We start from the raw sequence: 16,281 nt of genomic DNA, 5'->3' as shown, positions 1-16,281 counted from the left end.
CATATTTCTGATTTAAGATCTTCATCATTAATGTTCTGCTTGCAATCACTGGATCTGCAAATAACTTTCCGAGGAGCTTCTTGATTGCTAAAAGGCTGTATATATTCCTGAGTATGATGACAACATAGTTTTATGTAGCCTAAAAAAAAAAAATAAAATCTGTTAAACTGCTGCTTATCCAACATTAACTACAGCAATTTTTAATTAACCTGATTTAGAAGCCAAATATATCACTGATGAAAATGAGAGGGTAGAACATACAGTCATTTATTCCAGTACAGTGGTCATGATTGTTGAATTAGATTTATTCAAATGAACCTCAAAATTTTGCCGCAGTAGTCAGCTGTGTAACGGGTGCCAGGTTTTAGAAATCTGCACATAGTCAAAGAGCAGTGAGCTTTGGGGCATAGGAGGAAGCGATTGCGATGTGTTTGTCTTACTGCTCAGAAAGGGAGAGGAAAGGCCCACACTCAATTTTATTTAATAAAGCAAAAAAAAAAAAAAAAAAAGATGGGGTGTGAATCGACTGCTAATTACCTCTTCCAGCCTTTGCTGGCAACCAGCGGACAGCGTCAGTGGAGCTTGGCGTAGAAAGACTCTCCAAGGGTTATTTTGTCTGCCGTTGGGTTGGCTCTGCTCTGGGACGATGGCCAACGAGATGCACAGATAAACCGGGGCGGTGGCCATGGCCGTGAAGCACAGCAAAGCCAAAGCCAAACTCTCCGCCAGCAAAGGAAGATTAACATGTCCCATTCGGTCTGTCAGAGGGATTTACGCAGGAGCATGTAAGAAAGGATGGAGTTACTCGAGTGTTACTGTTTTCAGTCAGGAAGACTTCCAAGAAATGGAAGTAGGGCAGTAAACAAAAGCAAAAACAGAGGGGACCAAGGTGCGGAGGTTGTCGTCTGTGGTCTTTGTAGAGGACAAGAACTTCTAATGAAGTAAGAGTTTGGTGCAAGACATCTGCACTGTGTGTGGGTGCACACAGGGAGCTGGGTCTGCAGCGTACGGTGATTTCCAAGCCTCCATGTAGCTGACTGTTTAGATTATTTCCCCTGAACTCCCTGTGACCGATCTGAGTGAAGATGATGAAAATTGAAGATGCTCTGCAACCTTTTCTAAAGTGCCCATTAAAACCTCATGCGGCTTCAAAGGGTACAAGCTGCCATGCGTGTTCCTTCCAGGTGGCCTGGCAGGTAATTGGGTCCCTCCCAGGGATGGCAGTTGTGCAGCCATGAGTGAATATAAGGGCTGGCATGTTTTCATGCAGTGTCTCTACCTTCCCTTTAGCAAGAAGCTCTGGTTAATGGAAGTGCTGAGCACCGAGGACTTGGGCTGGGTGCTGAGCTCTGCTGTTACAATGCAAAAAGTGGTACGATGATCAAGCTATGATGGCTGAAAGCAGCCAAGGAAAACCTTTCAAATACTGCAGCGCTGGTGGTTTTTTTGTAGCTGAGTTCTGCATTCAGTGTGTGTATTTTCTTGGTAGTTTTCTTCAGAGCACAGTGAACATTCCTGCATTCTGCATTCTGGTTATCGTCCTTGTTTTCTAGAGGAATAAAGATGAAATACTGATGATGTCACATGTAAATCTATAGAGCGCATTCACAGTCCTTCCTGTACCCTGGCCAACTGAGAATACATCTGTGCTTTACCTCTCAGCTGTGCCGCTGGCCTCTTTGCTCACACAGGTTGTTTATTGCTTCCCAGGGATGCTGTCCTTTTCTCTCTCCCTGTTGACAAAAGCATAATTTCTCTTTTTTTCTCATTGCAGGTTATCCGACGGGCTATCCCACCGCTGCCCCAGCCTACAACCCAAACATGTATCCAACCAGCAGCCCCGGCTATGCCCCAGGTAAAAATCTGTGTATGGAAAAGAGATCAGGCATGTTGAAACATACAAGAGGATTTACCTTTTGCTGCTCAGTGTACAAAACCCAGCAGTTTCCATGTGCTTGTCAGCAAATACTTCCCAGGCAAGGGGCCTGTATTAAGCTCTTCCCTTCCTAACTCTGCCATTAACTTCATGCCCACCATTGTGAATATTTGTCTATGTTGCAAAGTACTTTTGAGCCATGAATTATATCTTAATACTAATCCCAGGAATTTTACAATCCTCATTGCTGTGATACCTGCACATTGATGGCTTCTAACATTTTCTGAATACCGCATGCTATCTCGCCAAGATTGCCTTCCCCTTCCCCCTGCTTATCCCTCTCTCTTCCTTCCATGTCATAGATGCAGAAACATCAGCAACCGTGTCCTGTTTGGTGTCTGGATCTCCCGTGCCGTGTCTTTACCATCCCCTGCTTTCCTGTGGCACCGACGGACTCTGGGTCTGTCCTAGTGTCTTCTGTCCAGCTCCTGCCCTTCACACCGCCCTAAAATGGCTCTTCCAAAGATGCAGCAAGCTCTACTCAGCCAAACTCAGGAACAATTCTGCCTGAGCCTTGGTGTACTGGTTATCATTGACAGTACCAGCTGCACTCTCCTCCATAAAATCTTGTTTTCCCTTAGTTTTCCCAGTTTGCCCACTTGTTTTCTACCTCTGCTGCAGTGTGTCCATTGGGATGTATTTGTCATCCACCTCTTCCAGCTTTCCATGAAAGCTCAGCCAAGCTCCGTCCTTTATTCCCTTCTCCACTACTCCCCATCTATCTCCGGGAAACCTTACTTGAAGCCACATGCTCTTTTGCATCCTCCTTTGCCTCTCCTCTGAACCATCCTACCATCCAGGCTGATGGGTAACGCGTTCATCCTCTGTAGCTCAGCCCCTACCCTGGAGCTCTGCTCTCTTTGCTGTCTCAAATCTTGGCAAGTTCTTCCCCATCCTTCCAGAGAGCTGGTACGAAAATAATTTTCCCAGTCCACTGCTTTAACCATGCTATCCCCCTCTTTGCCTCCCTCTTACTCATATCTAGCACAGGCTACTTGTCCTTATTGACAGAAACAACACCCACTCCATTCATTCTTGGTGTCCAGAGCCTTATTGCTCTTATAGCTCAGCCAACAATGTCTGTCCTCTTCACCTCTTACCTTTCCAAAAGCATCTCCCTTGTTCCTTCTGCTCATCTCACTGGAAGGAGGCTTCCCCTTATCACCCACAGAGCCACTTCTCGTTTGAGTTCCTCCATTAGCCATGATTTTTTTTTGACAAAAACCCATGACTAGACTGCCAAGATCCTTCCCTTCCCTGCTGTTGAGTACCATCACTCCACACCTCCCTTCTGTCTGGTTTCCTCTGTTGTCGCTTGGCCAAACTCGTACCCAGCCCATGGCTCCAGTTATATTGTACAGAAGGGTCTGGATGGAGGCGGACACACACACATCCAGGACCTTCCTGCCTGGCCGGAGAGAACTGGAGAGGAGAAAGCCATCAAAGCACGTGGGTGGCATGAGTACGAACCTAGTCATCCCCTGTCCATCCCTTTGAGGTTGAACACCTCATCTACATGAGGTGGGGAGATGGGGGAAATGCTTATAGCCAAGGGCTGCCAATGGTAGAAGATTCATGTAGATGAGGATACAATGTAAATGAAACACGGAAGCTTCTGTCAAATAGCTTCCAGCAAGGACAGGGGAGGGGACCTTCCACTATTTTTAAGTCAGACAAGTTACTCCAAAGCAGGAGTCATGGAGTAATTCCCACCTGTCCACAAGGAGTTGTCTTCACCACAGCACAGACTAATGAGGTTCTGTGCTTAATGAGGAATATTTGAGTTGCTCTGCTAAATCAATCGCTTGCTTTTTTATGCTTTTGAGCCCAAATTTGGAAACCTTTATAGAAGTCTTTTTCTTTCTGGAGTTGACTTCTCTTAGGCCCCGCTCAGGAAATAATTTAACTGAAGTCAAACCTACATTTAAGTACTTTACTGAAAGCAGCCCTTTGGAAGGACCAAGTGACCTTGAGTTTTTAAAATGCAGTTAAGTTTTCTGCTTTCAGCCAAATTACCTGGGGGACAGGACCCTCTTGGCATGACAAAGGGTGGTAGAAACCCAAGGGCTAAGTAGCAGTTTGAAAATGTGACTCTTATCTGGAGTGAATTAAGTGAAAGTTAGTATAAGAAAAGGAAATCTCCTATTTAATAGCAATCTTGAGATCTTGCTGCCCAGTGAAGCTGTGGATGCCCCGTCATTGGAAGTGTTCAAGGTCAGGTTGGATGGGGCTTTGAGCAACCTGGTCTAGTGGAAGGTGTCCCTGCCCATGGCAGGGGGGTTGGAACTGGATGATATTTGAAGGTCCCTTCCAACCCAAACCATTCTATGATCAGAACATTATTTATTAGCTGTGGTTTTTTAGTCTGTGTGTTATTGGAGCATTTTTTTTAAGGGGTATGCTCACACAGGTCAAATTCAAGAATTGGCAGTGTCCGAACTGTGATTGGAAAAGCATTTCTGAAATCAGGACTGTGCCTTTTTTCATGGTTTTCATGAAAAAGGCCTGAAAAAATCTCTTACTCACCCATTTCCAAGCACACATTGGAGATGAAAAATAATATCTCACCCTTTGTTTTGACTTCATGGCTTTTCAGTTGACTGAGATGTTTATTCTGAATGCTTCGCCTCAAAAGAGCTGCAGGATTTTAAAACTTCTGAATAAAGCCTTCTTTTCAGCTAAGTGTTCAGTAGTCATTGGAGTGAAATAGATGCTTGCGTAACGAACACAAAGCTGGACTTTGTTGCAGTCTTGCTAAACCCTTTCTCCTTTGAATTGCCAAGTTTTCAGTCTCCCGGTTGTCGTAAAATCAGTGGATCCCCAGGCTCGGGAGCTTTCCAAGGCTCATGAAGCAGGAATGAGTGTTTCATTGCCAAAAAGTTTTGGTGCTGTCTTCTCCACATCACAGTTTAAATTCACTGTTATTTTGCAAGGTTATTAAATAAAGCCGTTTACTGCAGATGACTCTGTAAGGGATCTGTTGTGTTTTGTTTGGTTTTATGTGCTTCTGGTAGGGTCTTTAGCTGCATTTCTTCCCACTAAAAATCTTAACATGTAATATGAAACAAGTTTTGTTCCCCTAGATGTGTGCTGGCCACCCTCAAATTCCCCTGAAGGATATAACACTGAAAGAGTAAAGTGAAAAGAGTTCTACAGCATTAAAAAAACCCACAAATTTATTAGTAAGTTGTCCTGCCAGAGGCTGGCAACGTCCTGCCTGCTTAGCCAGGGATGTAAGTACAGCAGCGTTCCTGCGTATTGGCCTGGACATTATAAAATGTCTCTTGTCCCCAGCCACTGCCTGTGCCTTGCGCAGGCAGGAGCTCCACCACTGAGTGGTGAGATGGCCAAGGGGACACCCAAGTGAGAGGGAACACCAAATCACCGCAGGACGAGGAATTCTGGGGGGGGTCTTTTGTATTGCTTCTTGTACATCTCAGACACCATCCTTGGGAGCTGGAGTTCCTATTAGAAAACAAATGGAAACACCCCCCAGAAATGCTGTGTTGCTATCCAAACAAAATACTTTTCTTTGCAAAATCTTGATGAAATCCACACATGCCCCTGGAAAGATTTTAGTTCAGCTCAGTTTAATTTTCCAAATCAAAAAGAAAGAGAAAAGACTAGGAAATTTTCAAGTATTTTAAACAGCTGCAGCAATTGCCATATTTAGGGAAGATTTGGTTCCCTTTAGATGTATAGACCTTAGGTCTCTCATCCTTCTAGCCCAGGTCCCTCTGTATTCAGTGGAGAGAAAGACAGACCTCCCCAGAGAGACATCTAGCCCATCTTTTGGGACAGATGTCCCATGGATGCCTGTCTGTCCTACCAGGAGAGCTTGAGATGAATCCTGCCTGGGATGTCCTTCATGCTCATGAGGAACAGGAACCCAAGGAGGGGGTTGTGGATGCTCTCTGAAGTAACTCTGATACATAGTCAAGATACCCTCAGAGAAGGAGACCTCTAAGATGATGTTTTATGGGATTGCTTTCTTGGCATAGGTTAGGATAGTAGGAACAGATTGAGAAATGGGATGCACCTGGCTTGTAGAAGTGTAGGTCCTGGAGTGGGCTGGAGGACAAGCCTCCTTCTCTCAAGCAAAGAAGTTGCTTGCCTGCACAACAAAGACAAGAAAGAAGTGGATGTCCCAACCCAGACAGTGAAGAAACAGTCAAGAAGACCAGGAAAGAACAAGAAAACACAGGGATAACCCTAGAAATTGGGGTTCACACAGGTGGGCAGCAGTGAGCCCTTGGGCACACCCTCTTGAGCCCCATCATTCCTGCAGCGGCATCTACAGCCTGTGTCCTCCACCCAGCAGAAAGGAGCCCCCACACTCAGCGAGGGCTGGGTTGTCCATCCGCCCTGGTGTCTTCCCTGAAAACAGCCAGATCGACCTTCAGAAGATTCCTTGTGATTGTTCGGTATAGAATAATCCGCCCCTAACCTTGTTAGTCAGCGGCTTTTATAAGCACAAAAACACAAAGACTTTGATTTTTCCCTGCCTTTGTCCTGGTGGCTGTGGCTGTGGGTGTCCTCTCTTTCATTAAGATGCTTAACCTCCCCCGTGCTTTGATTCTTGCTATATTTTATCACTACAATACTTTGCAGCAAGCAGTTCTGCAGATTAATTAAGGCTTGAGTTACTGGTATTTTTTTTTAAAGCAATGCAAATAATTGTCTGTTGCTTTAGATTTGCATGGTGTGAAAGGGGAAACGAAAGCCCTGGTCAATCTTCTTTGTGCCAGCCAGCCTTTTGTTCATTCCCCCGATGCTCCCTTCTGAAGTGCAATCCTAATCTTTACCGACTTGCTTTCTCTAAAAAAAAATCCTCTGATCGTTTTGTCCCCCCTCACCAGATCTTTTTGTTACGCAGCTTAACGCTCAAGCAAGAAAGCCTTCGCAGCCATCTTGACATTTAAATTTCATTTCTCTGTTTACAGTTCTTAAAAAATGCCTTTAATAATTTCCATATTAGAAATCTCCTAATGTCCAGAAAGCTGACAGGTCATTTTGCAGTGAGAACAAAAATCTTCCAGTGCGTAACGCAACATAGCTAAGCACTAAATTAGCAAGGAAATGGTGAAGATTAAAATCGGTGCTCCTCAACCCAACTCCTCTTGTGCAGAAACCTGCATTCTCCCCATAAACAATCATGCAGCTCTTGAAATCAATTTAGTATCACAGCAGGCTCTTTTTTCCCCACTATTTGGAGATTTATCTCGTAGGAGGCATGGTTCAGAGCCCTCAGCTTGTTCGTGTGCAGCTGGGAGGAAAGATGCTTTCGTGGACTCGCCTATGCTCAGACCAGCGGCTCAGGAGCGGGGGATGAACAAGCACCAGTTAGTGGAGAAGAAAAACGCCTGTGTGATGCCGTGAGTGAGGACAGCATCTGTCAACATTATCTTTAGAGGCAGAGCAAAGGCTACAGAGGCAATCCTGGCTTGGACCCTTCTTAAATTTAGAGGCTTTTTCAAGCTATTTGCAACTCCCTGCCAGTTTTTATTGAATTATGTTTCTTAAGATCCCAATTCTGCCGCAGGCAAAATGCCACATTAACAACTCCAGGAAGCAGGCACGGGCTCTGCCGCTCAGGACCTCCCAGCATTGCACCCACTGTCTGTGGTCACTTCTCTGTGGAAAATATGCGTAAAGGAGAAAAATTAAGAATTTTTGAGAGACAACTAATGCAAAATAAGCTCCATAAAATAGTCCAGCAGTGGGTACATGCGACAGAGCAAGCAGCGTCCTCCACTGTGTTAAATGGAATTGACTTAAAGTAATACTGTGGTTCAGCGGCTGAGTTAAAAACCAGTCGTCTGTATCGGTATGGAGAGCGTTTACTCAAATTGAATCAGCTGCTGTCATACAGGAGGCTGGAAATAAACCTGCCGCAGAGAAGAACATGCTGCTGGGGTTCATGCCATCCATCAAACACACTGGGAATCAGAGGGGATCAGCTTTATTTTTAAAATCTTTGATTCTGAAACAGAAGACTAATTCTAAATGTATTTTTAAGGAATTTTAGATGTTGAGCCTTCAGCTGCCTCACTGCAGAAAGAGATGCTGTACGTTCCCAGCAGAATTGCTACTCTCAAAAGCTTCCCATCCACCAACAATGTTCTTCTGTTTAAAACCTCCCAGGCTGGGAGGGGGGTGGTACCTGCTGGCAGAAATCCTTCAGAATCATTAAAAAAGCAATCACAAACCAAAGTTTCATGTTTGGTTATCTGATTCTCCATATGTAGGTTAACCAGGCAAATGTGCCTCTTAATGCTATTTGGAATAGATGTTGAAAAGGGTGGGAAGAGCATCCTTTGCTTGTGACTTCTGAATTTGTGGGATGTAACTGGAAGTGAGCTGTCAGTCTTGAAAGAAACTGTTGTGTACAACCTTGATCACCCTCTCTGGTCCACCCTAAAGGTGTTCCTCAGACAAGCTCTCTCTGGTTAGGTATCTCTTGCCCCAGACCTCATGAGTTTTGCTTGGCTTCCATGCAAAATCTTAGCAAGAGATGAACCACCGAGCGAAGATGAAGACTGCCCTCTGCTCCTGCCCTTGGTGTGGTTCACCCCAACTGAAGAGAAGTGCATCAGTGGTGGTTAATTTTCAAAGTCTGTTTTTCAAATACCTGCTACTTATGTGCCATCTGCTTTCATCCTTGATGTCCTCCCAAACACTCACGCTACAGTCCCTGATGCACGCTGGAAGTCAGCCATGTTCATGCTCTTCTGTTGACCTCATGGTTCCCCAGACCCCGGGATCCACATGGAAAAGTAAATGATTTAGTGCCCCAAACTTTGTAATTGCCTCAATCTGAGAAGCATAAGGAGACATGGAGAGGAGCTTGGAGAATTCCGGAGTCCCCTTAGTCCAGTAGCCATGAGGAAAGGAAAGGAAAATGATAATTGGAACCAGTCTTGATTCCTCCCTCTGTCAATGTCGGGTATCTGGTGAATATTTGCTAATGTTTGAGCACCAAGTTTATTTCAAAGCAACCCTTCCCAAGGCATAGATAACAGCCAGCCACTGCATTGCTTGCAAAGCTCAGCCAAAGGAGCCCTACATCAAGCAAGGGAATTAATTTCTTTCCATCCTGATTCATTGAAACAACACAAGTTTCTGCCTTGTGTGATTTTCCTGTTGGTGGTTTTCCATATCTGTTAGAGGGAGAGACATAAGGCAGGCTACAAGATGACTGCAAAACACTGGCATTGCAAACTCTTATGCTTGCAATAAGCCTGGTTATTGAGGGCAGTGTTATTAAAAAAAATTCCTTTCAAGTATATAAAAATGAGCGCCTAAAATCACTCTGCTGCAGAGACACGAGGCACGCCAATTTAAAAAAAAAAATAATAATGTATGTCTTCATTAGGCCTGGTGCATGTTCCCTCCCAGGCATTCTGTCTTCCTGAGATGGTTGTTTTGTTTTAACTTCCTTCATTAAAGCATGCCTTTTTATTTTCCTGAAAGTAGGGCACACACTTTTTGCACGGAGGCTGGCTTATGCTTTAACTGCATTTATTAATAATGCAGGGGAGAATAATGCTTTGCATCCATTACTTCAGTGCCCTTCCAGAGCAGAACAGATATTTCTAAAATCACCCTCGGAAATTAGGGGTCTCTGCGGGGATGTTGTGGGACAGGATGGAGGCTCCAATCCCTCATTCCTGCTTCTGGGTCCTCCCCAGAGGAAACATTGCTCTGCAGAGGGAAAGCATAGGCATCATCTTTCCCCACATAAGTGCTCTGAACCATCCTCTGTAGATGCTCACCGACTATTTAGGGGCATCAATGGGTCCCCTAAGGTGGGTATCTTGGGGTCTGGTGGGGTGAACATCCTGTAGAGCCTTGCAAGGCTTTCTAAGAACAAGTGCTCCCACCGTTTTGGGGCACTCAGGCTCATGGTAATGGGACTGCCTGGGGAATTAAGCTTATTGCAAACTTTGTACGAGGCTCAAGGCTGTATCCATCACAAATAAGGTTGGCAGAGAGAAGCAAGAAATATATATACCGTATATACTGTATCATCTGCTTCATCCTTTCATTGTGATTCTGTACTCCAGATAATTCACAGAATTTTCTTCAGGCATGTCTGGTTCATGTTCTTCTCTTTTCCACTTAAAGTATGTCTTGAACATTAGCACATTGGCTAGAGGTCCTCGCGGGGAGACAGACCAGTCCCAGCGCTGCAGAGACCCCTGCTCAGTTCACATTGCTTGCCCAGTCCCCACCACTAGATTTGCCAGGGATCCAACAGACAATAAATAAAAGCTCTTTATTTTTCAATGAACATCACAGGCAAGAGGTTAAACCAAATCCAGAAGACACTGGTAGGAGATAGATCTTAAATTATGTTAGATAGTCATGGCTGGATTGTAACCTCTATGAATTGTAGCTCTTGCAAAGGACCAGGAGATATTAATGTTTCTAGAAGCCTCCTTGGTTCACCTTTTGTGTAGTTTTAAGTGATGGATTCTCCGAGGATCCATGATTTAATATAAGGAACATGTATAGCTATGGCAAGCTCCCAGCCATCTCCAGCCCAGATTACCTTGGTTTTTTGGTAGGTCTAATGTGGAGAGGAGAAACTGCAGAGCAAGGATTCACGTAACATCTAAATAAATTGTCTCATCAGTCTTGGAGATTAAAACCTTTGTGAAATCGAGAGGCAAAAATGAATCTGATTTTGAATAAAAGCGTAAGTGAAAGAGTGTTTCTGTCTCAGCGCTGGGAGTTAGCTCTCCAGTGTGATGTTCAGGAGTGCAGTGCACCATGGAAAATAAAGCAAGGCAGTTTGGAAATCCTTAATAACTCACAAACCTTTGGGAGGGGGTGCAGGCTCAGAGCAGAACATGATCAGAGCTTGAGTGGAGGAGAAATTGTGCTCCGAGTCCCTCACTTCCCACAAACCTCCTAGTTTTCTCTGGGAGAAAGTGAGGAGGGAGGAGCACGTTTCCATGTCTCCAGCAGCGGAGCACCATCCGGCCAGATCTTGCGCCCATAAACATCTCCACACAGCTGATGATTGCCGTGCTGTCCATTAAAGCATCACTGCTGGGTGTCCTCCACGCTCCTGTATTTCTGCCCCACCCTAGGAGAGTGGTCTCACGAGTTTTTGGTGGACCAACAGACCTGTGGTAGTGCTTCTCCGTTCTCTCTGGGCAGTGGTGCCCAGCCATGAGGACCTGTGTTGCGGCTGGCACGGGCTGTGGCACCAGTGCTGATTCCTCCTTGGCTTCCTCAATCGCTCATCCGCAACTTCCAGCCCTGTGGCATTCCAGATTTACAGTTGGATCTTCAGAGATGGTTAATTAAGTGTCTGAGCAGACATGGAGGCATTGGAGGGGTTTGAAACATCATTGCTCTTGCCTTTGTAGAAAGGTTTATAAGTCCTGACCAAGTCATGAAGTCCCTTCTTTGGGACTTAGCGCCGAGACCCTCGGGGGGCAGGAACTTGCTTGGGAGCAGGAATCATGAAGTGCAGCTTTAAAATGTCTTCATGTGTGATGCCCTTGGGGCTGACGGTAGTATAAGGAACCCACCACCTCCTCCTGTGGGCTGTGGTGTCCCTCCCAAAGATCTCTTCTTTCTTTCTGCCCCAGACTGCTTTGTCTGAGCTTGGCTGGTTCTGCTATCAGAAACAGTTCCCCGCCTACAAAATTACACCTTTGTTTTTTTCCTCCAGAAGTCTCTTGAGTTGGCAGATCTGACCCAAAATCCCTTTACCACATCTCTAGGGAAATCCTACCTGTCCCTAACGCCACCCGCACAGGGAGAAGGGGACGACAGGGACGTGCTCTGACCTCCAACCTTCTAGAGATCTTGGGAAATTCAGAATTTGGTGGAGAGAGAGCGTCTCAACAGTCTACCTTCTGCGTTCACAAACAATACCTTTAAAGAAGCCATCAATCAGTGATTTTCTTTGATTCCAGCAGCTGCATCATTTTACCTCCTTTATCCTCCACAACTTCACAGCGAGGTCTAATCACTGAGTGGCTTGCTGAGGATCGATCAACCCTCGCTTGGTTTTCTTTCCTTAGTAGCTGGGTGTGCAAAGTATATACTGCAGTACATGGAAAACCTGGAGCTTATTTCTTTCATAATGACAGCCAGAGCAGCTTGTTAAGCTGGTGAGCAGCGAGCTGTAATAACTGGCTGAGGCTTTCAAAAGATATATGCACTCGTGTTGGGAGGTGGTGGGACTTAAACCAAGGATGGTGGGGGCCACCATTTGAGATTAGTCTGGAACAAAAAGTTAGGACAGATCCATAGTTTCAGGGGACAAAAAAAAAAAAAGAAAAAGACCTGTTAAGCCTTTCTCAGAGGCACCAACTTTGGGAAGGAGTCTGGTTGTCAGCTTGTGTTGGTGATCTGCCTTCTCCGTAGGTGCGCCTTCGGTGTAACAGCAGTCCTTCTTAGATGAGCATTGGCAATGCGTTTGGATATAGGATAAAGGTATAGCCAGTGCTGGTTCATCATACACAGGTGCATTATGGCAGTTAGTGTAAGACCTTTTCCTCTTTCAGAAAATTTATGACCCACAAAATGACTGAATTCTGTTGGTCCCTTCTCAAATCCCACAAGATTTGGCTCTTGAGATTCTTCTGGATTATCTTGGTTGGCTTTATAAATACTTTTCTGCAAACTGGGATACAGTGCAACCTGCCCAAAGTCCTGCTTCTGCTGACTGTCCTTTCCAGAGTTTCTAAGGACCAGCTAACACTGTGATGGGACGGTCACAGTGACCAGTACCTTGTCCACTAGTGGTACCTGCCATGCAAGCATCTCAAAGAGTTTTACTGAGAATAAAATGCCTTGCACATCAGGCTCGGCCTGTTTTCCAGGTCACAACAAGGTCAAGGTCAAGGACAGCTGTTACTGGTCCCTATGCACAGAGGTGACTGGTGGTATCTGGGGAGGAATGGTGACTCTGCTGGCCACGTCCCCCACGTGTAGATCTTCATGCAGGTTGCTTAGCTCTGGAAACCAGTTGTTTGGGGTAGGTAACTGGTTTGCTGCAATGTGCTGTGCAAACCATCCCTCCATGGGGAGCAGGTGGGGCCAGAGGAACCATGGTGTGAAATTCCTACGGATAGTTGTCCTTAAAAGGTGGGAGGGAAAGGAAGAGAGCAGCAAAGTGGTTCAAATGTGACATAAATGCGGGAAGTCGTATCTTCATTGCTCTGTGTGACACCTCTTCTCTGTCTCCACTCAAGCTACACTTCTGATGAAGCAAGCCTGGCCACAGACCTCTTCCTCCTGTGCCACGGAGGGCACCTTCCACCTCCCGGTGGACACCGGGACCGAGAACAGAACTTATCAGGCTTCTTCTGCAGCATTCAGTAAATAAACCTTTTCTTCTGGGGTTTTACTTGGCTGTTTTGTGCCCATTTGCCTCCCCTCCTGTGGGTTATTTGGGGATGGGGTTATTTGGGATCAGCAAACGGATGGGATCATTCATGTCTGTGCGTCCGTGTGTCCTTCCCTGAGTGCTGAGCCCTGACAGAGGTGAGGGTGCTGCAGGTCCTGGGGGTGCTTGCTGGCACCATGGAGCTGATCCATCACCTTCTGCGCCCAGAGCTGCCCAGTGGGAGCATTGTGCTGCTGCTGCAATTCCCTTCTGGGATGAAATTTTGCAGAGCTCTTGGGTTTTTTCATCTGAAAATGAGGTAGCATCCCTGCTCCTTTCTGTTCCCGTGTGTTAAAACCACAAAGGAGCATGAAAAGGAGAGCACTGACCCTCCTAGAGCTCCTTCAGAGGAGGAAGGCAAGTGGAGAAGGGTGAAAGCCTCTTTTAGCTGAGCGTTTGGTCCTCAGGAGCAACCTGAGGTTGTTTGCAGGTGTGTGTCTGTAGTGATGATGCTCTGTGGTTGAGCAGAGTGGTATGTGCAGAAAAACCAAAGGGAGATTTTTTTCCTATTCCCCTAAAAGTGAAAGAGACAATTCCAAAATAAAGCGTGATTTTCAAGGAACCCGGGTGAAATTCCCACCTTTTAACTCAAACTGGCTGAGCAGAGGTGGGGGAGGAGATGCTGCTTATGGATCGCCATCAAACAGGCTTTTCCAGGAGGAGCCTTGTAATCTCATCCCCTAAGAGGCCAAATAGTGCCTCCAGGAAGGGTGATAAACTCCCCGATAAGGCCCCCAGTGCTTCCCCTGGCATGTGGGGTGTCCTCTGGCCCCTGCCTGACTGTTCTTGCCTGCTTTTGCCCTCATGTTGCCTGCTAAAGCTGGGGCATGGCTAGCATGGGGCGTGCTGCAAGCGTGAGGTGGGACCAGTCCTACATTCAAAATGCAAAATTAACCTTCCAAACACCCCCCGGGACCTGGAGAAACTCCAAGTCGTATTTGGAGAAAAAAATATAAGGTATCTTAAAGTGACTCTCTGCGGGCCATATTTACAAGGCTGGGACTGCTGCGCCCATGCACATGTGCGGGTTGAAGCGTTCCTTACCGTCTGTCTGCTGCAGGCTCCCTTCTTGTGCTAAATTAAATCATTTACAGAATGAGATGAGAGGAAGAAATAGTTTCTTTTTTTGATTAAAAGAATTATTAAAAAATAAATCTATTAAAAGCCTTTGGGAGATTTTTTCTTTGAAGAGGGATGTCCCTACAATTCTGGGGTAGGGGCTGTATGCCTGACATGGTGCATAGGCTTTGCATCGCACCTAATTTCACGGCAGACCAGATTTGACCGAGTTGTAAGTGTTTGGAAAATCTCAGCTTGTAATCAGTAGAAACCTAGATATTATTCAGCAAAATTCCTTTGGAGTTCCACCCATGCCTGGATGTGATTTCTCCTCCCCATTGCTCCTCTGGGCTGCTGCAGGTGAGATTCCTCCCTCAAAATCAGAGAGGGCAAGAGCAGATACTGGGGTAGGAAAGGGTTTGGGGGCAAAATTTGGCTGTGGCCACCCAGTGTGGGTGATAAAGGAGATTAATAATGCAGTCACCGGCCAGACCCATGCAGGCTGGCCTTGTTTCCAGAGGACTGGCTTGGGCACATTTAATTTGGAAATTAAATTTAATAGATAAAAGTCTTGAGGTTTGATTTGCAGAGATGCTTCAGGCTTATAGCTGCGGTTGGCTTCGCCAGAGCTCTGCTGGGAGATGCCATCTCAAGCGCAGGCTCTGAAAAATCAGAAGCATTTCAGGTTGGGCATCCCAAATCGGTTCTGTCTTTCGGCTCGATCTCACCTAGCCCAGGTTTTGTTCCTGGGAGAACAGCCTTCCCCAGGCGGCAGGAGACAGGTGAGAGCTTACTCATGAGCATCGTCAAGGTGTCAGATCTGGATGGAGGAGAGCCAAGGAGAAGCCTGGGAGACGAGTCCTTCTATTCCCAGGGTGAAGAGTGCCCACCAGTATGGACTGGAGCCGCATGCCAAACAGGGATAAATACGAACAAATACGCAATAGCTGCTCAGTACCTCCCCACATCTACACCAGTAAGATAGAAAAGGTGCTGAGGGCTCCACTGGGCTGTGACCCTGCAGTGAAAGACCATGGCAAGACATGCATGAACTTAAAGGCTGGGTAAGAGCTGCCCAGGTGCCTTCATCCTGGCCTTGCCTACAGTGTGGGGACATGCCTTTGCCTTTTGGCTTTTTTTGTCCTTTAATGATGGGTTTTCAAAGCTTGGTTTTGCCTGAGGTATTTTGTTTTGTTGCTTAATGCTCCAGTTGACATCAGGGCGGTCATAGACACAAAGCTTTGCGCACAGTAGTGAGCAAGGTTGTAGATTTTATGGTCGTTTCTGCCCCAGAGCCTCCTGTTTGCTTTTGTCTGGCTGGTGAGGATGGTGGTGGCGGTGACAATGTGCCAGGCAGGACTTTGGCAGAGGCTATGCAAGCCTGCCAGGCAGCTGCCTGTGCCAGTGTCCACCCCATGGCATCATCCCCTGTGATGTCTCCGTGCTCACCACTCCAAAGCTGTTCCTCCAGCCCTCTGGGTGCAGGGAAGGCAGATGGACAATAAAGCCGAGAAAAAAGCTGAAGGATGATGAGCCAAGGTGGAGGGCTGTGGCAGAAGCAGGACCAGACACCCAGAACCAGTCAGACTCAACTGGGCCATGCAACCACATAGGACCTCCCGGAGCTGCTCGCGGCTGCTTACTTCTGCCCACAGTCCACCGCAGCGTGAGCCCCGTGTTCTGCCCTGTGTCTTCCTCAGGGGATCTGCCTTCTGCTCCCGGGGGTGGGAGTGTGCTGAGTGCAGCCTCCTTAGACACAGCTTGAATTTACTGAAAAAATGCACATTGGTTTTTATAGAATCACAGAATCATGGAATCACAGAATGGTTTGGGTTGGAAGGGACCTCTCAAGGTCATCTCGTCCAACCCCCCT

The 16,281-nt window shown here is 46.4% G+C and overlaps 1 protein-coding gene across 5 annotated transcripts in view; it reads left to right on the top strand.

The window, feature by feature from the left end:
- Positions 1-16,281, top strand: part of FAM168A (family with sequence similarity 168, member A) — a 187,314-nt gene that overhangs the window by 161,826 nt on the left and 9,207 nt on the right. For all 5 annotated transcript variants that reach the window (XM_010576636.1, XM_010576635.1, XM_010576637.1 and 2 more), the window contains 2 exons: positions 1,775-1,855; positions 13,156-13,281. In XM_010576636.1, coding sequence (XP_010574938.1) covers positions 1,775-1,855; positions 13,156-13,281 — 207 coding nt within the window. The remainder of the gene's footprint in view (positions 1-1,774; positions 1,856-13,155; positions 13,282-16,281) is intronic.

This window comes from Haliaeetus leucocephalus, unplaced genomic scaffold (genome assembly GCF_000737465.1).
Source record: "Haliaeetus leucocephalus isolate CR32 unplaced genomic scaffold, Haliaeetus_leucocephalus-4.0 Scaffold536, whole genome shotgun sequence".
In the NCBI taxonomy this organism is placed as follows: Eukaryota; Metazoa; Chordata; class Aves; order Accipitriformes; family Accipitridae; genus Haliaeetus; species Haliaeetus leucocephalus.
The sequence above is the reverse complement of the archived record's forward strand: the minus strand, read 5'-3'. Positions and strand labels throughout refer to the sequence as shown.